Source organism: Mirounga leonina, unplaced genomic scaffold (assembly GCF_011800145.1).
Source record: "Mirounga leonina isolate KUSES-001 unplaced genomic scaffold, KU_Mleo_1.0 Mir_154, whole genome shotgun sequence".
Lineage (NCBI taxonomy): Eukaryota > Metazoa > Chordata > Mammalia > Carnivora > Phocidae > Mirounga > Mirounga leonina.
Genome location: NW_023270389.1, coordinates 64924132 through 64947228, shown reverse-complemented (window position 1 = coordinate 64947228; position 23097 = coordinate 64924132). Strand labels below are relative to the sequence as shown.

The 23097-nt window shown below is 39.3% G+C and overlaps 1 protein-coding gene across 5 annotated transcripts in view; it reads left to right on the top strand.

The window, feature by feature from the left end:
- The window catches only part of AHCTF1 (AT-hook containing transcription factor 1), a 77966-nt gene that overhangs the window by 47251 nt on the left and 7618 nt on the right, over nucleotides 1–23097 (top strand). For all 5 annotated transcript variants that reach the window (XM_035010994.1, XM_035010997.1, XM_035010995.1 and 2 more), the window contains 13 exons: nucleotides 403–590; nucleotides 5451–5595; nucleotides 5673–5804; nucleotides 6490–6640; nucleotides 7101–7251; nucleotides 7578–7670; nucleotides 10351–10528; nucleotides 12493–12696; nucleotides 13550–13961; nucleotides 15494–15617; nucleotides 17620–17705; nucleotides 19332–19540; nucleotides 21064–23041. In XM_035010994.1, coding sequence (XP_034866885.1) covers nucleotides 403–590; nucleotides 5451–5595; nucleotides 5673–5804; nucleotides 6490–6640; nucleotides 7101–7251; nucleotides 7578–7670; nucleotides 10351–10528; nucleotides 12493–12696; nucleotides 13550–13961; nucleotides 15494–15617; nucleotides 17620–17705; nucleotides 19332–19540; nucleotides 21064–23041 — 4051 coding nt within the window. The remainder of the gene's footprint in view (nucleotides 1–402; nucleotides 591–5450; nucleotides 5596–5672; nucleotides 5805–6489; nucleotides 6641–7100; nucleotides 7252–7577; nucleotides 7671–10350; nucleotides 10529–12492; nucleotides 12697–13549; nucleotides 13962–15493; nucleotides 15618–17619; nucleotides 17706–19331; nucleotides 19541–21063; nucleotides 23042–23097) is intronic.

Sequence of the window (23097 nt, the reverse complement as noted above, 5' to 3'; positions counted from 1 at the left end):
TAGGCAGCAAGAATACGAAGATGAAACAGTTCAGGACTCCAGATCCCGTCCTGTCTAAAGAAGAAAATAAATAATAAACAATTACTAATAGTGCAAATACGGCGATTGTTCTGTTAGAGACACGTTTGGTGTGTTGCTGTTAGAAGGCAGGGCTTGGCGCTGATGTATGACGTTGGTGGGCAGAAAGATATTACATCGTAGCCCAACAAAGCCTCAGAAGAATGGGGCTTTTGATAAGGCTTTTATTTAAAATCAAACATACCATGGATTAAAGAAGATCTTTACAGGTTATGTTTAAATCGTTGTTTGTGGCTTTAGTGTTGCCCGTCTTTAAAGGCTGGTTACTTTGTCAAAGTGCAGGAAATTATATTTGCATTTAGCAGTTTTTGTGTCCTTTTGCAGAGTGGCTTGGATCTCCTGTTTCACCCAGCTACTGTGAAACCTGTGTCGTGGCAACATTCAAAGATTATTCAGGCCTTTATGAGTCAGGGTGAACACAGACAAGCCCTCAGATACATTCAGACGATGAAGCCAACCGTGTCCAGCGGTGATGATGTTACCCTTCACCTCACCGTTTTGCTTTCTAATAAGTAAGTACCTGTTTTGAAAATACGATCAAATTCTTGATCGTATATGTTAAATAAAGTGCAATTGATGAAACAGCAATATATAATATTTTGCTTTGGTTGCATTACATAATATTCTTAGGATTCTTTATCTGTCAATGTGAGGAAAAACATAAAAAACCTTTTATCCTAGAATAGGATGAAGAAGGAGTACCCTTGAATAAAAGGGGAAAGCAAACTGAGACTTGAAAATTATATCTGTTGCTAATTGGCAATGTGGACGGTCTCCCATGTGGGCGGTTGAGGTTTGAGTATGCTGAAAAGGAGCTAAAGATAATAGGGAAAGGATAAAATCCTATTGAGTTGTAAAATCAGGTTTTGTATCTTAAATACTTGAACCAGATTTGAGCAGGTCCTATCTTTACATTGCTTTTTTTCCCTATGCCATATTTTAATGTTCTCTAATCAGCATGATATATTTCCATTTATATTATAGCAGTATATATATTACTGCAGTTATTTGTCATATATGTGACAGCTATGACGAGTTAAATGTCATGATTGGAAATACAGTGGTCTGTTTACTGGGTTTTTTGTTAACCTAATTAGTTGGGGAAATTGCTTGGAACTAATGCTTCTTACTAGATTGTAACTTTTATACAACTCACTGTTTTTTGGTCAGTTCTGTTAGTTGGTCACTTTTATAATTTTTAGAAATTGGTTGCTTTACTCACCCCAGATTGTTGTTTATGAACCAACACCATTTCAGCGTCAGCACTCTGAAAGTTTAGCTTTCTTTGTTCTCTTAATGTATTTCTGAGAGGAGAAGGTTGAATCTCCCAAATTTCAGCTAGAAGAGGAGTTATGTAGTATGGTAATGGGTTGGCTAGACAGGTAGGACATTGCCAGTGTCCTCAAAAGTAATCAGTTAGGAAGTACTTGTTGAAATGAAATAACTTGGATTAGCCACAAGTGTTTGGCTAGCTGAATAAATCTGGAATGAACATAACAGCAAAACAAAATTTAAAGATGCTAGTGGTGATAGAGATTTAATAAATGGATTAAGAGTCCCAGTACTGGGTAGTCAGGCAGCATGTAAACTATTTTGAGTTGTCTATAAGCTGCTCACTCTACTGACTTGAAACAGGTGGTACTTGATCACTGATGCTTACATCAAAAAAACAGATGTTGGAACCTTGGAAAAACACCTTTGAAAGGTTGCTGGTTTTTCCTCTACGATCCTGTTGTCCTTCGATTCATGCACAACACATTTCTCTGGTTTGCTAGATCCTCATTCCCTCTCCTTTAGCTATAGCGAACATTATATATTAACGTTTACGATAACAGAAACATACTGCGTGATTTCTAAACCTGATTTGTCTTAAGTAAAGGCTCAGTTACCTAGTCTTGAAGTGTCCTGTAGAGGACACACAGAAGTAAAACCACAGGGCCACCTAAAATGGTGTTTGTTGAGATGATGTGGGTTCAGACTCGGTACAGGGGCTGTTTCAGACCACTGCAGCCAAGTGAGTCAGAGGAGTTTTGTTTCCTAGAGCATATGAAAGTTACACTTTTGGAGTATGTTGATGTTTACACAGGAACGTACGTCAGCCTGTCTCTGCTGCTGTATTACCGAGAACCCCTGTGCACTCCTTAATGAAAGGACTTTTACTGCCAGCACACTAGTCTAGCCTTTTATCAGTTGAAATAATTTTCTTATTGCTCTTCCCACCACCATGGTTTTCTACCATAGGAAGCAGTAGAGTAATGGGAATTTGGGGGCTTTCTTATTTTTAAAATTTATGTTAGTGTTGGCAGTGGAACAGCCTTGCTTGAAGTTGGAGATAGCTGTATCTCCTACTGGAGGGGAAATGGGGAAAAACATTATCATTTGCCCTTTGCCTTCAAGTATACTCTCCTGGTAGATTAATATTTGATAAGTCATAAATAAATCTATCTTACTCTTACTGTTATATTTGTTCAGCATCATACTTTAAAGTGGAAAATGTCCATGGACTGGTGGGCAGAGGAGGGTCAGGAATTTGGTTTTTTGTTTTTTGTTTTTTTTTTCAATAGTAAGATATTTACATGCTTCAGAAAGGTTCAGAAGGATACACCGTGCATTTCCAGCCTCCTATGCTGCTTCTTGGTACCCAGTCAGTGTTAAATAATTTCTCGTGTATCCTGCCTAAGAAGTTGTGTACATATGTAAGCAAATGCATCTATGTTTCTTCCCACCCCTACTTAAAACCCTTCCCCCCACATTTTGAAAAGCACTTGCTAGCATTTAATGAACCTCCCTCCATGTGGCTTCAAGCTACTGGGACACAGCCAGTCGTCACCCCCACCCCCCCCACGTCCCCCCTTACAACGACCTTCATCTCCTCAGCTCTTCTCCTGAAGAATTTGCCCCTCACGATAGCAGGCTGCTTGGGGAGCTTTCCTTCCCCAAAACTTTGTAGGAGTCCGATCACAGCACATCAGTGATGGGAGCAGCTCCAGGCTTGTTTCTGGCAGCATTTACCCTTCAACATCCCCCCCCCCACCCCGCCACACACACACACACACACACACACACACATAAAATACAACAGCACATCTATGTCTTGCTGCAGTGTACTTTTTTCTTCTATTTAATTTGGATTTGATTTCATAATAGGACAAAAAGAGCTTCCCTACTGTTGACTATTGCGTAGTAGTTCCTCGTGATGTGTCTGTATTTATCGAACTAGCTCCCCTTCGTGAACATTTAGGTGTTTTCCAGTCTGTTGCCATTTTAACCACTGCCGTGAGTAATCACACATTTTGCTCAGGTGCAGATTTAGTTTGTAAGACATAAAACTCTAAAAGTGGAATTACTGGGTGAAGGGACATTTACAATTGTCATTTTGATAGATCACGGCACACGGCCCTCGTGAGGGTTAGGCCACTTCGCCCCCATCACCTGTGCCGTTCAGGTGGTGTTTATTTATCTGATGGGTGAAGGTGGTAATAGTCATAGGTTTCGTCTCACCATAATAATAATCTTTTCATAAAGATGCTATTTCCTTCTTGTGACCTGCCCATTGTTTCTTTGTGTGTTGTTGAGATTATTCTTCCTAACTTGTTAGAGCTCTTTATGTTACAAATACTAATCCTGAGATTTTTTTTTTCCTCTTGTTTGTCATTTGTCTTTTTACTTTGTTTTAGAATGGATTTTACTATGCTGAAAATCATGAAGTCAGAATTATCAGTATTTTCATTTGGCTTTATGTCTTTTTTTTCACTTTAATGTCATTATTTTTTAGTTTTCTCATGGTATCTGCTACCACTTTTATGGTTTTTGTTTTATCCTTTAGGTATTGATTGATCTGAAATTTATTTTGGTGAAGGCATTTTAAAAGAAGATTTCAGTGTACACTACAGAAAACTAGAATAGTATGGTGAAGGTTCCATATACCTGTCCTATGTCAGATTCAACAAATAGTGAGATTATGTCATAACTACTTCATCTATACGTATGTTCATATGGTTTCTTTTTAATTTATGGTGATATAGTATTTATCCTTCTTATCTATTTTTCTATCTATAAAAATGTTGTGCTCCTTTTAATACTCCCATATTCCTTATGTAGGAACAAAGTTACCCCCTAAGACACTCAGGTTTATAACAACCATACTCTCCTGCCTGTTCTGGTATGGGGTGAAGAACAAGGCAATTTTAGATTTTTAGGGATACCCGTAAATGTGTTACTTATTTGGGTTCTTGACCTTAGTAAGTCCTGTAGAATATGTTAAAATACTCTAGTCCCAAGACAATAAAATGAACAGCTGGCCCCGCCTGGCCTGTCAGCAGAGGGAGCCCTTTTCTTCTCTGAGGAACTTGGTATCCACAGGAAGTCCAGGTCGGTGCTGCGAGAATTTCCTTCCATGCATTTTCATGGTGAATATTAATTGGTGTGATTTTGTTCACATATTCTGTGTTTCTTATATGTGTGTTAGTTATTTATTAACAAGTCTTTATGTCAGTGTTTGTGACTATTTCAGTAACCATAGCTAAAGCTTTTTTATGAAGATGTCCATTGAAATCAAAATTGTGTGTTAACTTAGAATTAGATAAAAGATGATTTTTTTAAGAAAATTATTTCCCTGATGCTCGTATGTAGGTGCCATGTTTTTATTCTACTCTCCACTTCAGCCCTAAAGTTATCAGCCCCTCCAAAAATTCTGACAATTTTAGTGTCTTTCAAGACATTTTGTTATCTAATTAAGTAAATAAGCACATAAACATTTATAGGCTTTGTTTGGTTAAGTTTTTACAATTATAGTCACTGTTGATAATTTGAAGCTTGCTTTTTTTTTTTTCTTAACAGTATGTCATGAGAAACACTGCTTTGTTTGATGTCTTACTGCCGCAGAAGACAGCATCTCATGGTCCCCACATGGTGTCTAAAACTCCCTAATTTAACCCGTGTTCTCCAATCAGATCTTGCTTATAGATCAGTCAGAATATTCTTTGAGCTCAGCCTGTCGCCATCCCATAAACACAATGTTGCTTGTGTAGGTCTTTGCTCACTGCCCCTTACACTGCTCTCCCACTGGGCGTGCATACGTAAGGGCCTGGCTTTCTCCGCCACACCACACCACAAACGTTCGTTTGTGTCTTCTCACTCCCGTGTATGCTCTGTGCTTTCCTGTCGCACACTCCACTAATGATCCAGAACTGCCTCACACAAACTCTGCTCATTGAGATCAGCAAACGTCATGATGCCATGATGCGTGTTTAAGAAAAGCTCAGAGTACTTCTGGATCACACAGAGTGTCATTGCGATTCTGTAGGTCGATCACTCATTTTGAATGCCTCCAACAGCTTTTCTAACACTAGGCCTTGTGGACACTGTTTCAGGTACATGGTGGAGGCCTGGACGTTCCTGCGGCAGCACTCCACCAGTCTGAACGTCGAGCAGCTCCTGACACACACGTACAAGGTCTGCCAGGAGACGGGCCTCATGGAGGACTTGCTGAAGCTGCCTTTCACAGACCTCGAGCAGGTAATGACGCCCCAGCATCCGCTTGGTGGAAATGCAGGGGAAGTGAGTAGCTGATGAGTGTTTTTCGTTCTTCTTAGGACTGCCTGGTGAAATTTTTGCAGTCCAGCACCAACATTCGGAATCACGAATTCCTTCTCGTTCACTATCTGCAGCGTGCCAATTACGTTTCTGCCCTGAGGCTGAACCAAACTCTGAAGACCAATTTTTCGGTATAGTGAAACATGTTTCATTACGGGGGACAAGAGAGTAAGGAGAGGTGCTACTTTTGTTGTGTGAGAGTTTCTAGTTCAGTAACCACTGGGTTCTTCGTACCCTCTTGAGCTTGGAGAACCCTCGTCTGACCTTCTTTAGCACGTTGGGAACAGGGCATTATTATTACTTAACCTAATTCTTTTACATATGCCATTTCTATTTAGATAACTGCCCACAGTCTTGCCAGACTAACCACTTCACTCAGGGGGAACGAGAAGAAGAGGTAGAGGAGCAGTGGGAGTTACATAGTGCTCAGACGGATTCTTTTTTGTGCTTTGCTCTTGGAACACATTCTCTGAGCCTTGGTTCTTCATCAGTAAAATGACAGTATCTCTTTGTGGGGATGCGCACAGGTGTTTCTGAGGTGATCTGTCGCCTGAACCGTGTAGATGCTTGGTACATGATGATCATTGTTGCTAGTCGTGGTGAAGACTCGAGCCTGGGGGGAAGGGGGGGAACTTACGGACGGATGAGGACTGATAATGCAGTCAGGTGTGTGTAGGAGGTCCTTGGTGTGGAAGAATGAATATGTAGGGAGAAAGAAGATAGTCTTAGGTATTCAGAATTATGTTTTAAATGGTAAATACATAAACATAGCGCTTTTGAAGATTAAATTTTTACCAATGACGGCATGTTCAATAGAATGATCGTGATCCTCGTTTGCGGGAGAGATCAGAGGTTCGAAATGCTATAGTAGAGCAATATGGGAAAGTCCTTCCTAAAATCCAGCGAAGATTAGCCATTGAGCAAGCTAAGCCTTACCATCTGTCCACATCACCTGTTCTTCGAGAAGGTAAGATTTGATTGAAGACTATCATAAAGTACTGGGTGAGAAAGGACATCAAGTGATTACCCCCTGAAACCATTGTTCTTTTATATTTAGCTCACTTTTGCTTTGATTCATTACTATGGTGCCTTTTTTTTTTTTTTTTTTTTTTTTTACTGGGCCACTCCCACCAAATGTAATGCTTTCTTGGAGGATTTTATAGTTGATTTAGCAATGTAGTACAGAATAAAAAACTCATTTTATTTCACTTGGACACTCCTGTCCAACTGTTAGAGAACATGTACAGTAATTTTTTCACTGCCTCCAAAAGCCCCAAGTTGTTACACTTCTGCATAGATGTTGCTGAACTAAGTATAACCTGTAACTGCTTATCTTGTAAGCCCTGTGTCCCAGTCCCTCTTTCATATTCATCTTCTAGTAAAATCCTGGTGTTAGGAAATTAAACCCTGCATTCTTCACCTTACAGTTTCTAGACCCCAACCATTGTCCACTGTTACAAAGCAAGCTGCAACAGGGGCTGTGTTAACAAGATCTGCTTTCATCAGTAATGTGTTGTCTAAAATTGGAGAGATTTGGGCATGTACTGAACCTAAAGGTGGCACCTCAGCCCACAAGAGGTACGCTTTCCTTACACCTGTTAATGGTCTTGCCACTCATTAATCTTTCCCCGGTATCAGAAGCGGTCATCAACCATCCAGCCTTGGAGTTTATTAGTCTGTGTAAAAAGGAAAAACTCCTCTATGTTGACTTTTTATTGTAAGAAGAATTTTTTTTTGTCTTTAACTTTAAAAGCAATTATATTTATTGTAATTTGTAAATAAGCAGAAATGTACAAAGTAAAAAGTGAAAGCACTCCTCTCCAACCTAATCCCACCTTCTTAAAACGTATTTTAATACTCTTCGTAGTACATGCTGAAAAGTTACATTTTTATTTTCTTTGTAGTCCTAGAAGAGAACCATCTCCTCTTCCACATCCACAAGTGCCTGAGGCATTTGTTGGAACACCAATTTTAAAAGCATCACAAAAGGTTTCTAGGTAAGACTTAGTTAAATCATTTTAAAATCACAATGTTAGACAATTACACTGTCATTTTTAATTATCTTTAAAATGTTACAGTATTTTAAATTCTTGAGTGAGTTTTTAATGATTTTTTAATGCTTTTATTTATTTTTTTTTATACAATTTGGGAAGTAGTGTAGTAATTTTAGCACCAGCTGCTAACCTACTTAGAATTTTGGCTTAATGATTTCAGACTGCTTAGAGAAAAGAAGCAAACTTTGTTTTATTAAAAATCATGAGCAAAGTAAACTATTAACTTGCTGCTTTTCATATCACTTCCTTGTTGATTGATCCCTGAATGGAGGTTATTTTTAGAATTCGTAACTAATCTTGGTCAGCTCATTGAAATTTTCTCCTGTACAAGAGAGCCCACTAAAATGCCTTCCGTGGCTTCAGATCAGTAATACTTGTACGACTTAAACTGTGGTATTAGAAAAGTAAATAATTAAGTCAAAGTTTTCCATCCAAGATGAAATTGTGATTATATTTCATTTAAGAATATTGGATAGTTGAAATAGGTGTTCATATTCTCAATATTAGAGAACAAACAACTGTCTCCTAATGTTTGCTTCCTTGTCTTTAATAGCATGCTCCTGATTATTATAAATTTCAAGAATAAAATTGCATTACTTTTGAGAATAAAATGATCTGAATTTATGATAGAATAAGGTACTCAGAATAAGTTAATAATTTACAAACAGTTGGAGCCAAAGCTGTTTAGAGTGGGCATATTTTGAAAGCATGAAAGGGTTTTCTGTTTGGGGGATTTGGATTTAATTAGATTGATGTTGTTTTCCTTTAATTATCAGGAAGATTATTTCAAATAAGAGTCATTATTATTATCATTCTGTTTTCCTAGCAGTAGTGTTCCAGTTTTTCCCCACAAGTCACTTTTTCTCAGTCCCTTTGTACTTTAATAGATCTGGGGTTCAAGAAGGGAGCAATAATAAAAGTTTTCAGATTCATGACTAATGGCCTAAGGACCTAAAGAAAAAGAAGTATTATGAGAATCCTACAAAGCTATGATTAACTCAGATGGAAGAAAGTCAATTGAGGTGTGAATATTTATTTTTATAGAAATCATTCCATTCCCTAATGCTGTTTTTCAAACTGGTTTGCATTAGTGGGTAGTAAGTAAACTTGATTGTGACTAGCATATCTTTCAGTGGAATAGCAGAGGTGACATCACTGGGCACTGCGTATAGTAAGGCTACGTGCTGTTTGTGCAGTGTATGTTTTGTGTAACGTATTACTAATGTGTATCATGCTCAAAGATTTGTGGAAATCCTAAGATCTGATGCAGTATTTAACATTTTTAAAGAAAATATAATAAAAAATACTTTTCCTGATAATTGTTTTAGTATTTAGTGTTTAGAAGTATTTTATTAGTATAAGAATTTTGTTTTTACTCAGTAGGTACCTTTGTTGGACAGGCCCTGCTTTTGAGAAGCAGTCATTCATAAATGATTGAACACCTTGAACATGAATACCAACACAGTGCGAGGCAATTAACAAAATTCCAATTTGGGATAGTTCAGTATAAAAGTGAGCACACGGTTTACAAATACAGATTTTGAATACAAATGAGGTAGAGAAGGAAAAGAAGAATTAGAACAGACAATAAAGAAACAAATGTTAGTGGCCTGATGGGATATTTTTGGTTTGGTGGAAATCTAAAGCTGTGTTTAGTACAGAATAACAAGCAGTAAGGATTAAGGAAATGCTTCCTATAAATATTTCCCACTGGGCACCAGATTGGGTCTTAAAGCACCCATTTCTGCTTATTTACAAATTACAAATGCCATCCCATTTGTGAGGAAGGACAAGGAAGGTACAGCCATGGGGGGTTTTTATTCCTGGGCACCGGGACATGCTGGACCTTTCTGGTCATTTTCAGCTGAACCACAGAGCACAGAGTCATTTGGGGGAAGTAAAAATGTATTGTTTGTATTGCTAGGAAATAGACCATTATTCATTAGGAAATTGCCTATGCAAAGGATCCATCAGAAATTGTAACCTGAAAATTTCACTTTCAAGTTTAAATTCTTTATCTGCGAATTAAGTTTTTAAACTCTTGGGACTATGCATGCTTAATACAAGTTATCAATGAGATTAGTTTTATCATTTGTATGAACTACATCCAGGACATTACAGAAAACCATTCAGCAGAATCTGGAGATTCCATTTTGTCACTGACCTCATTAATTTGAAAAAATTAACTTTTTGTGTGTGTTCGTGCTCAGTTTTTTTGCAATAAAAACCATAAAGGTAAAGCAAACCAGTATTCATTATGTACGTCACATGTAGATAAAAGGAATTTTTATGTGTTCGTAAAGAATTACAGCAAATGAATTTATTTTATCAGTGAATATTGGTGAGAGGGAGGGCGGGGGACTAGAGCTTTTTTTTTTAATTGTTATCTAGAATTCCTAATTCTCAGTTTTACTACTGAATTAATTTTCTGACTTTTTGAAGTAATGGCATTATATTAATATCCTGACTGAACTTAAAATTTCATGTGGTTACCATACTTGCCAGTGAATATAGAAGTCTAATTACATGGCATGATAAATTTTGGGGGGTTTTTTTCACCATAACTCGATAAGTTAGTTACCTGGGTCTTTCTGTGTACTGTGTGTGTGTACTGTGATTACAGACCGCTGGATCTGGTTGTTCATCCTGTGCGCCAGCCTTGTCAGCGTTTGGGATTTATTCAGCAAACCCCCAAAAGATCTCCTTTATACCCGGCGTCCAGTTCATTGTTCAAAGGATCACATCACAGTCCCTCCAGGACTATAGAATTACGTGTACTTGAAACTCCTTTCGTGGTGAAGGTGAGTATTGTATAGCTCACGTTCATAGTGAAGCTAGGAAGTTCTCACGTGTCAAGCAGCGGGGAGAAAAAAGCTATCTCTAACTGATATCTCTGGGTAATGGACAGCATTAAGCCTGTTTGGGGGGAGTTACCTTTGCATAATGTTTATTGTATCTTTACATCTTCTTAAATAGGATTTTACTACATTTACCTTTTGTGCTTACCTGATGTACTCAAGGTTAACAATTACATCATTGTTCTGAGGGTAATCCAAGTCTCTGTGGTTATTACAAGTTGAAACCTTAAATTAAAACCTTTGAAAAAAAGCTTTCACATTCTTGGGTTTGCCCCCCCCCCCCCCGCCATTTCTGCTACCATTTTGCTGTTTCTTCTTCCTTCTGTCATATGCTTTTATTTTTTTTTTATTGTTTTAAAGATTTTATTTTTTATTTATTTGACAGAGAGAGATACAGCTAGAGAGGGAACACAAGCAGGGGGAGTAGGAGAGGGAGAAGCAGGCCTCCCGCGGAGCAGGAAGCTGGATGCGGGGCTCAATCCCAGGACCCCGGGATCATGACCTGAGCCGAAGGCAGACGCTCAACCGACTAAGCCACCCAGGCGCCCCTCTGTCATATGCCTTTAGTTCTCTGGTTTCTTTTTTTATTTATTTAAATTCTCTCCTTTGATGAAACTGCACTCTGTTACTCCTTCTTACTAGCAGTGTATCTGTCTTAATTCGTTTTCCTCCACCATCTCTGATAAATCATTAGCTGAGAAACCACAAAACTAGACTTGAGGTGGCGGGGAGTGGGCGCCTTTTCCCATCCTGTTGTCAGAATGGTTTCACAGCACTTGTGCGCTGGCAACTTGCCCAGCATCCTGGATTGAGTCCCGGAAGTGCCCTACCTTCATTTCTTTCCATTGTTTCTGGATATTCAGCATGGAGAGGGAAGCCAGGGGATTCTTAATTTTTTTTTTTAATTGTATTTATGAGAGAGAGAGAGAACAAGCAGGGGAGGAGGAGCAGAGGGAGAGGGAGAAGCAGGCTCCCCACTGAGGGAGCCTGACATGGGACTTGATCCCAGGACCCCGGGATCATGACCTGAGCTAAAGGCAGACACTTAACCAACTGAGCCACCCAGGCGCCCTGATTCTTACCTTACAAGGTGAATAAAAGTTCAACAAATGTCAGTCCTAAAATAGTTATTAAAACAAGTGGAAAAGAAGATTGGTGAGCTTTTTAAATGCCTGATATTTACTCTCCAGGGCTAATTCCTGGTGATTCCTGTTTCTATCCATTAAAAAAATTACATTTTGTATTCTCTAAATCAAGGAATAATTTTGTGTCTGCTACCAAAAACAATCTTGAAAAAAAAAATCAGTATAATATTGTAACAGATCTAATGGAATTTAATGATCTAATGGGATACAACCATCTGCTTGCTAATCCTTTAGAGGAGAAGTGAAGTGAAGGAATTATTGCTGCTGAATAGTTTCTGTGCTAATTATTTTTATTAATTCTGGTAAATCTTCAGGATTCTCATTAGTCATCAGTTACTGTTGGATTCATGAGATGAAATTATATTTCTTATAAAACATTCTTAAAGTGAGGTTTATCATTTGTATTAATTTACTATAATTAAGCTTGGTTCTTTTCTACACACACTGTCCTGACTCTTTATCTAACTAAAGTTTTGTAGGCACCCATTAAATAATTTATCTCTACACTCTCTCTTTTATTAAACTGGGAATAACCAAGACCTTAAAAGAATGATTGTGGATGTAGTTTTATGTTTTGTAGCCTTATGTATAGAAACCTCTTGAGTAGAATTTTGTAGTTTCTTTCCAGTAATCCATAAAAAAACTTTTTATTGATGTGTCTGTTGGAGTTGAGTATGTTGTGACTCAGTTGACCTTGTCTGTCCTTATGTAAGCAGCTTTTACAGACACTAATGGTGGAATTTCGTTCGTTCTTTGTTGCAGAGAGCTAAAACTTTGGCCATGTCAGTTACTTCCTCTGGATTTGCCGAGTTCACTCCTCAGTCCATCTTAAGGTCTGGTCTTCGAACACCACCTTTACCCTCTCCCTCTCTGTCACCTGGAAGGTCCGTTACCCCTCCTTTACGACTTAAGGAAACTAGAATTTCATTTATGGAAGAAGGCATGGCCACAAAACGGATTCCTGGAGTAAGTTTGATAATAGTTGGTACAAATTAAGAATATATTAGCTTTTATAAGTAAAAAGTCAGATAAACCAATTTTTTTTTGAGAGAGAATGAGCCGGAGGAGGGGCAGAGGGAGAGGCGGACTCCCCACTGAGCAGGGAGCCTGACTTGGGGCTCAATCCCAGGACCCTGAGATCATGACCTGACCCAAAATCAGACGCTTAACTGACTGAGCCACCCAGATGCCCCACATAAATCAGTATGACTGTAGATTTTTATATATAGTCTCACAGATAGGCATGAAATCAGAAAACACTGGTTCAGTAAAAATCTCATGGCACTGACTGGCCAAGCAAAACCGATCATTTGCAACTGAAGTTTTAAAATAGGGCCCAGAAGCACCAAGCAAATTGCCTGTAATCAAATGGCTATTTGGTGGCAGAAATGGACTACAGTCAAGACCTCCAAATGTCTTAGTCCATGTTGTTGTTTTTTTTTAAAACCTTATATTGTGTTGGCTCTCTTACTAAGTTCCTAATTGGGTGTCTATTGAGACAGTATGTGGTCAGAGCTCCATTGTGGGTTAATAGGAAACCATTTGGTAGTAGTGGGTCATCTTGCCTATTCTGTGTTTTAGTCTTTTGGAAATACCGTTTTATTCCCAATCAGGGAAACATTAACAACCATTAACTTTCATGTATCTGGAGAGAATGGATTTAGAATAAATGAGTTTTGACTGAGAAGAGAATCTAGAGAAATACCAAACATGAAAAGGAAGTAAGTAATCAGTTACTATTGATTGGAGATGGAGAGCTTAGACTCTACTGATTTCTCCTAGTAAATTTTTTTTTTCCCCAAAACCTTTTACTTGACAGGCTGCAGATGACAGCAAAACAAGACTATCTGTTACTACACCTCTCCATAAATGTGGAGGTCCAGCAAAAAGCGAATGGCTAAAGAGCAAAGCCAAGACAACAGCTTTTTCCCTGAGTAGTCCTGAAAAGGACCATCAGGAAGTGGAAGTGAGGTCCCAGGATACCCCTTCCCAGAGTTTGGAGAAACTGGATATGAGCCGAGAAAGTAGCGGTGCCTCCACCAGGTCAGACCAGACTACCTTGGAGTATCAGGATGCGCCATCACCAGGAGACTTGGAAGATATTTTCGTGGCCTCAAAGCCAGAGAGCTCTTCCACAGAACTCATTAATTTAACTGAACCGACTGAGAAGGACAGTGATAAAGATGTGCCTGAATCAGAAGTGACTCCTCCAGACCTAGAGAAACAAACGGGTAAGACCTCCTTTCCAGATACTCAAAAAATGTGTAGAATTCTTTCCACCGTAAGAAGAGCATCAGGATTAAGTAATTACACGATCCCAGTGTACTAGGTTCTAGACACAGCGCACACATCTGCCTTAAGGCCATATTGTAGCTGTGAGAAGTAATAATACTAATCCTCCAGTCTGGGTTGTTATTACAGTTTCTACCTTGTCCAGAAGCCTCAGCTTTCTAGAAAGCTGCTCAGAAACCAGGTCGGTCATTCTTTTCACCATCCCTATCTCCAGAATAATCACTGGACAATCCAAACAGATATCCAGAGGCCCATGAATTTAGAGTCTTTATGTTTACTTCTATATTAAAAAGATTTTGAGCCCCTAATGTCTGTGGAGAACAGGTAGGCTCCCCTTGTGTGTGTGCTCCGTGTTGAGGAGGCTGCCCCTGCCTGCGAGTAATTTAGAGCCTCGTGGACTAGATACATAAACAAGCACTTACAGTGTAGTTGGAAAAGTGTTCCTATAGGAGGCATGGAAGGAGCCAGGGAAACACCAGAGAGAGGGGAGAGACTTGGCTTAGAATCGGATGAGAAGGGGCATCTGGGTGGCCCAGTCGGTTAAGCAGCTGCCTTCGGCTCAGGTCATGATCCCAGGGTCCTGGGATTGAGTCCCGCATCAGGCTCCTTGCTCAGTGGAAAGCCTGCTTCTCCCTCTCCCTCTGCCTGCCTCTCTGCCTACTTGTGCTATCTCTCTGTCAAATAAATAAATAAAATCTTAAAAAAAAAAAAAAATTGGATCAGAAAATTTAGTCTATTTTTGGTTTCGTAGCCCTGCACGGTTTTAACAAGCATATTTAAAGGTAATTCCTATATTCAAATCTGTAAAACTAAATACTTCAATAAAAATCTGTCATACTGGTTTCTTTGGGCTGTGATGTCTTTGTATAATAAACACAAGCATTATTGCTCTAAGAGCCTAGGACTGTCCTCATGAATAGCGTCTGTCTACAAGTGTACATCAGTCCAGATGTGCTCTGTTCCACCAAAATAGTTGAATGATAAAACATGAGGATGTTCATGGCAGTATCTTCATTGATTATTCCTAAAAAGATGAGGCAGTCTCAAATAGAAACTTGTATTGTTTTCGTGGGGGATTATATAGCACAAACTATAGGGTGAAACAGGCTAGCTGTGAATTTCAGCTACTTACGCAGCCTGGGATAAGCAGTGTAACTGTGCTTCTGTGTCCTCGTTTGTAAAATGGGGATAATGATCCCCCCACTTGGATTGTCGAGGACTGAGTCACTCTCTGTACAGCACTTGCATGTTAAGTCTCAAGTGAGGGAAGCGGTAGGGTACGGGGGCTCCCGGGCTGGGCTCGGGCTATTCGAAAGACCTGTTGGCATTCTGAGGCCAACGGAGTAAATCTAAAAGTACAAAAGAGCAGATCCAACAAGCTTGTTAAAAAGTAGTCATCCAAGAAAGATCATGAGTACTCGCTAAACAGTTGGCATAAATGATGGTAAGTATCCTTCCCACTGATTCATAGGCACTGTAGACGGCACGAAGACAAAGGACCTCTTGGTTGCAGAGGAGGTGCTTGCAGACTTCAGTCCCTTGCGCCCCATTCCAGGAGGTGGAGCTTCCCGCTGTGCTCCGCCAGCCCACGACGGGTAAGCTAGCAGGGAGAGCTGCTCGTGCTCAAAGTGTGAGGAGATGGTGAGCCGGAAGCTTCCTATTCTGTGCGTAGATGAGCTTTTTTTTCAGACCTTGGGCATTCCCGCTTTGGTACTGGTTTCTGTTGTGAAGGACGTTCATTTGTACAAGTGTGTGTTACGTAGCAGTTATTGTGAAGTCTTAGAACAATACTAGATACTTCCTGAATGTACAAAGTCATGAAGTGAGGCAGATCTCCTTTTATATTCTTTGGTGACTCTATTTGTTGAAGCCCTCCTGGTTTCGGGTTGATGAAGTGGGTCTCCTACGGCATCAAGATGGAGTATAGGGGACATGGCTCAGAGGCAGTTGTGTTCCCTACCATGTGGTGAATACAAGACTCCAGCAAAGGTTTTCATTTGTAATGACTGCTTGAACTGTTATGCTCTTGGTTAGTTCTTTTCAGTGTTTGTACATTCAGGCACTGTACTAGACGATGTGGGGTCTACCAGCCTGATGCTGCTTGGTGGGGTCTAAGAGCTTGAGGTCAGGCCCCAAATGGTTTGTGGTTGCAACACATGACAGGCAGCTTGTATTAGACTCTAAACCAGTACATCACTTCCTTTCCTGAAAGTCAGCTCAACTCATCAGTGAAGTGATTGCCGTTCTGGCAAAATCTCCTTCTCTTGTTGCAAGGCTGGACGCCTTGCGCTTCAGGACTTGGAGCAACACTGTTGTAGAGGATACCAAAAAGTTGCAACTTTAATTATCGTGAAGTAGTAAGGGTGATTTAGTAAGATTAATCCTTATAAAACATGGTCATTTAAGATACCGTAAGTGGTTCATTGCTTTCTAAGTCCTGAGGGAGTTCACACACCACCCACAAAAGTCACTATCGTAATAGTCACATCTCCTACATTGAACCCAATCATATGCTTCACTTCTGAGAAGAGAAATCCTGATTAGCTGCAATCTTTGCCAGGCCTCCATAGAAAAAGTGGCAGGAAACTATAAAAGGATTATCTAGATTGTTTATTTAATTCTAATATTTCTTGAACTTTAATGAAAATAGGATTGCAGTGGGGTTGATGGAGAATTGCAACAGTTGCAAAGGAAAAAGTAATCACATGACAAGAAACGTTGTGGTTACTGGTAATCTAGGCGAATCGTCACCATCATGACAAGCCTGTCTTTTTTAAATATAAATTTATTAGTTGTTGCTTCTTGGTTATCCTAACATTGCGAGATGGAGATAAGTCTTAAAAATACATCTATAAGGGACGCCTGGGTGGCTCAGTTAAGTGTCTGCCTTCAGCTCAGGTCACGATCTCAGGGTCCTGGGATTGAGCCCCTTGTCAAGCTCCCTGCTCAGCGGGGAGTCTGCTTCTCCCTTTCCCCTCCCCCCACATTCATGCTCTCTCAAAATCTTTTTAAAAAAATCATTTATAAAATAGGTATATATTCCAAATGCATGTTTTTTCTTGAATTTATTATTTGTCCCATTTTTTAAAAATCACACTTCTGTTGGGTTTTGGGAAAGGCCCTATTCAGAATAGGAAGGGATCACTGTCCCCATATTTCCAGAACTTAATTTCACCAAGTGGCTTAATACAGGTCCCATTGGTCTCCTACTGTGAGTCTTTTTTCATACTCTTTCCAGATAATACTAAAATATTGAACCTGATTTTAGTGAGTATATAGGAAATACTCCGTAATACCTGATAGACTTACAAATGTGCCCACAGATAATTAAAAACTGGTGTAAGTGTAATTTATACTGACCAGCATTTTAAAATAATTTTATTTGTAGTTTAAAGCCATGCATATTAGAAAGTGGGAATACCAAATACAGCATTACTTGTTTCTAAATTCACTTAAAAATTTTATAGTGTTATTTAAAATAAACTTGGGTGGTATTAAGTTCTCCGAACCTCAGGATTTATTACCAAAATGACATGTAGCAGAGAAGAGCAGGTGGGACCTTCTTAAACACTAATGCATATATTTCTTTTTCTAAAGGAAAATCCTCACCCTGAAATCCCAGGTACCAGTTTTAGACGAAGGACTAGTATCTGTTGAGACCTGCACCTCTGCGTTTAGAGCAGGTAACAGTCAATGTGTGTATTATTTTGACTTTAGAATTATTTCATTTTAGGGGCGCCAGAGTGGCTCAGTCGGTTAAGCATCTGACTCTTGATTTGGGCTCAGGTCATGACCTCAGGGTGGTGGGGTGGAGCCCTGCATCAGGCTCTGTGCTCAGCATGGAGTCTGCTTGGGATTCTTCCTCTCCCTTGCCAACCCCCAACCCCCTCTCCGGCTCACACATGAGTGCATGCGCGCTCTCCCCCTCCCCCCCGCCCCCCAAAAAAACAACAAAAAAGAATTATTTCATTTTAGTGTTTTAAGAGTGTTCTTATCTCAGTTCTTCCTCTTTGGTCAGGTTCTGTAGCTGTAAGTAGCCTTGTGTTCTCAAGAGATGTATCAGAGCAGTGAGTTGCTTGTAAGGTGCTCTGTGGTCTAAAAGTAGACGTCTTAGAATGGTTTTTGTGGACCTATTTTCCTTCAGAACATCAAAGAAGAGTAAAATCAATTACCAGTCCCCAGCCAGGCAGTATATCTGCTTTTCTGTCTTCTGGGACTCCAATATCTACATGGGGCAACTTCTGTTTTTTAATTTAAGGCCAAGATTGGCTTTTTATTAGTGGAAAATAATTACAAATGACTGCATTTGCTCTAGGGAAATTAACAAATATGTAGAATTCATTTGATTTTTTTTTCAATCCAGTGACTTCTTTTCTTTCACATACTGATAATTGGAAGGTAAAGTGCTTATTTTCCCATTCCTCTTTGCCAAACGGACAGGTGAAAAACTTTCCTCATTTTGTTTTATAAGCTATCTTTGTATTTTAGGGATACCAGCCCCATTATCTGTTGAAAGCATGCAAATATTTTTTCCTTGGTTTTTTTGTTTTGTTTTGTTTTTACTTTTTTATGGGGGTGCTTGGATGGCTTAGTCTGTTAAGCATCCAATTCTTAATCTCAGCTCAGGTCTTGATCTTAGGGTCACTTAAAAAAACCCCAAAAACCTTTTTACTGATTTTTATTAAACACTAAAGGGTTTTGATTTAGTCAGATTCTACCCCCCCACCCCAAAATGCTTTGGGTGTCGTTCACAAACCCAAATGACATAAAACTATGCGTGCTAATGACATAGAAAACTTAGTCAAAGAGGAAGGTAAAAGATGAGGATTTATTTTTTCTAATGAGCTGTCACCCTCCCTCAGCTCCCCTCTAGGTTTTTTGTTGTTGTTTTTTTAAATGGTAGAGTATATTTTTGGCCATTTGGATGCTTTCTGCCAAAAGAGAGATACCTAGTCCTTTTCACAGTGAGATACAGCCCAGACTGCAGGTCCCTCTTGTCATTATACTGAAGTTTCACGGTAAGGGCCGGAATTCTACCTAAGTTGGAAAAAAACAAAAAAAAAACCACCATTGTCATTTTAAGTGTAAAATTTATCTTCCATGTGTGTAGAAAGCAGATACGTATTGTTTAAACTGGATACTGAGATGGGATTCATATGTAAACTCTCATAAGGCTTTTCCCCTTTAAGAAGTTAGAAACTATTGGGCAATAGGACAGTTTTTCAAGGAAATATTCTCAAGTGCAATACAGCCTTTGCCTTTCTCTTGCTTCTCAAACTGTGTGTGTGTCTTTTTTGTTTTTCTTTCAGCTCTGGCCGATGTGCATGGTGATAGTGGAGACTCTGGGCTTGCTATCCCTGAAAGTCCTGTGATCTCCGAACATAAGCCTGACCAGGAAATAACATTGAACTTACAGGAAGATCACAAAGTAGAACTTGATGTCCTGAAAGCAGGTGTTGACTTAGCGGAAGAAAAGCCTCCCGTTTCTGACGATCCTCCTGATCCTCAAGAAATTCATGTAAAAAATTAATTTTTTACTTTGTTGTTAGTTTTGGTTTAGATTTCAAATCATAGTTTAAACCTCTAATGTATTCATTTATTTGACTGTTGTATAAAAACCTCTTTTTAATGTGCATTAGAAAAAAGCATGTAAATATTTTGTGGAGTATAAAAGAACACATCCTTTAAGTGAGAAATTGTTTTTCGTGACCACCAAAAAGCTATGTTAAAGAAGTCAGAATTCTAACAGTTTAATTTTTGCTTAGTATCTGGTTCAAATGAAAGTTCTTTTAGCCATGAGAAAACAGATACTGGCTACTCCAGAGAAAAGTATGACAACTAAACTATTCAGAGCATTTGAAAATAACTGAATACAGTTAGATAGGATTGTTCCCCCATGCATACTTGTAGGAGAGTGCTCAGCTGGCTGGGGTTTAACTTCTATAACACGAGAAAGGATTTCTTTTCTGTCTTTCTTTCTTTCCTTTCCTTTTTTTTGTACTTAATACGATTTATGGTTTCTAAAAATTCCGCCACGTTTCTTTTAATACCAACAGGCAACTTTATATGATAAATGAGTGTAAGATTAAAAAAAACAAACCTCTTCTAATTTATAGAAATGTGATTGTATAGTATTTGGGAAGTTTCTTAAATCATAAAAGTGTCATGGTTGTCCATATTCATTTTCATGAGTATTCTCACTATAAAATAGATGGATAAAGTCCCCTTACTTCAGCCGGGAAGCTAATAAAAATTGTGGGCGTGGTATGAGTGAGAATCCTCATTTCTGGGTATTTCCAGTCTTCATCTCACTGAATGTGTGGGGAGTGGGAAAATGTCATTGTCTAGGTGGGTGGTAATGTTCTACCTTCTTGGTCAGGAGATCTCTCTGTTACTTTCTACCTCCTCCTTTTTCTCCCCCTCCCTTACCAAAAGGTAAATGCAAGGACCATTCCTTCTTCCACCAAACCCTTGCAGGAGAGGTACTGAACTTGAAAGCCTTAGGAATTTCATGGTTTATGCAGCCCCAGCAAAGGGAAGAGGATTGAGTCTAGCCCAAGGGAGCTTATGTAGGTGAATTCTTCTTCAACCTTATGGGGATCATGCTGTTTAGAAAAAGTGTGGTTAGTTAGGGATTTTGGGGATTACCATTAAAACACAATTTGGGGGTTGTGTCTTTTTCTCCAGTTAATGTTTTTTTTCGGGTGAGAACAGAATAAGTCCTTAAATTAGCATCATAGTAATTTTCAAGGTTTTGTAAAGACTGTCTTTTTTAGCTAAGGAAATGCGGAATTTCTATTTTAATTCCATTCAGAATCTCAAAATCTTTTTCTGTCTAGTTATTTTGACCAAGTAATAATCTCTGATTGCTTAAATAGATATTTTTATAAAATAAACCCATAAGTATATGCCATATCAAACGTAGTTTAACAATTCATATACCAGGGGTGAGATGATTATTAAAAAACTGTATGCTTTAGGCTAAAATAAATGTACACATTAAAATTCTTTAACCAGTCTCTTATCTTTAATTCATTGTAGGTGACTGAACATGAAACGCTCGGAGTTCAAGATTCAGAACATGAGGCTAGGAGTCTTTCATTTAATGAGTTGTACCCCTCAGGGACTCTTAAACTCCAATATAATTTTGATACCATTGAGCAACAATTTTGTGACTTACCTGATAATAAAGACTCTGCTGAGTGTGACGTTGCCGAAGTAGACGGGGAACTTTTTGGGGCTCAGAGCAACTTTACCTTGATATTAGAAGGTGAAGAAGGAGAATTAGAGACAGGTGATTCTGCAGCATCTAATGTGTTAGCTCCAGCGGCAAACACAGTAGCTGAGGAAAAACATGTATGCAGTGAGGAAAATGGTGGACACGACGCAGAGTTGCCAGCGGTCCTGACTAGTGATCAGGAGTCCCAGAAGGTAGAGACCTTACCATATGTGCCTGAACCAATTAAAGTAGCAATCGCAGAAAATTTACTAGATATAATTAAAGACACAAGAAGTAAAGAAATTACTTCAGATACAGCAGAACAGCAGTCCATTCATGAAAACATACCTTTAATAAGCCAGCAGGTCACCAAGGTAGTCAAATCTACGTTGAAGACTGTTCAGGAGACAAGTACAGTGACTATAAACGTGAGCCAGCTTGATGACACGATTTCCTCCAGAACTCGCAGGAGAGGACGTGTCCAAAACCCGAGTGTCCAATCAGCACAACAGGAAGAGTCTGTAGCTGTTGCTACTCCTGACAGGCTGGGCCTTTTGGATAGGAGGACTCGGAAAAGGAAAGAAATGTCTGGGTCTTTTGAAGGTGCCTGTTCTGATGTCAAAGTTATATCTCAGAACCTGCAAATACCTCAAAATTCTGTGACTCCTAGGAGAGGAAGGAAAAGGACAGAGGATAATCAGGACATGTTAGAAAGTGATCGTCCTATGGAACAGGACTTAGGGGTTACTCCAGATAGCAGACTAAGGAGGGTAAAACCCTCTCAGCCCTTGGAACCAGCTACTGGAAAAACTAAGCTTTCGTCTGTTACAAAAAAGACTCCAAAAGGAATTAAAAAATCTGTGGAATACCCGGAAAGTGTTGAAATGGTAGATCTAGATCTGAAAGTTAGTAAAGTAGCACATCCCAGTGGAAGTACCCGAAAATTGAGAAGTGCCACTCTAGAAACTTCTAAAAAGCCAGATGGAGAAACTAAGCTTTCGTCTGTTACCAAGAAGACTCCTAAAGGAATTAAAAAATCCGTAGACTATCCAGAAAGTGTTGAAATGGTAGATCTAGATCTAGATCTAAAAGTTAATAAAGTAGCACGTCCCAGTGGAAGTACCCGAAAACTGAGAAGTGCTAATCTAGAAGCTGCTGAAAGTAGAGGACGTAAACCAGATGGAAAGCCCATGGATGAGCCACCGCCTGTCAAGCCTGACAAAAGTCCTAAAAAGAGGGAAAGTAGCACACTCGATGTCACAGAAGACTCCAAACTGGATTCATCGCAGCTGAGTCTTCAGGCAGAGTTTGGTAGACCTAGGAAACGTGGTAGACCAAGAAAAGTTAATCCATCTGAAGATGTCAGATCCAAGGCTGCCAAGGAAGTGAAAAGTCCCAAGAGGAAGTCAGGAACTTTAAGCAGCCAGAGGAGGTCGACAAGAAAGACCCCGGCCAAAAGAAAGACTGATGTTGCAAAAACAGCCTTAGAAAAATCCGCTTTAGTGCCAAATGAACTTGCTGTGGTGACTGGCTCTAAGAAAAAGCTTACGAAAAGGACTGAAGATCCAAACCAAACATGTGCATTATGTCCAGTATCAGAAAAATACACTGATGAAGAAATGACAGCTATGGAAACTGACAACCCGGAAGAGAGGGGGCTTGCCCCAGCCACTCCGCCAAAATCGTCCCGCAGCACAAGGACTCGATCTAGCAAAGCCATCTCATTTCCCGACCTCTCTGAACCAAAAAATGAGTTTGTGTTCTCTACTCCCGTGTCAAAGGTTCCAAGGAAAGAGAAAGGTACTTTTACTTATATTCAGAGCACAGTTTTCATCTCGCTCAAAGTCTTCAGCTTA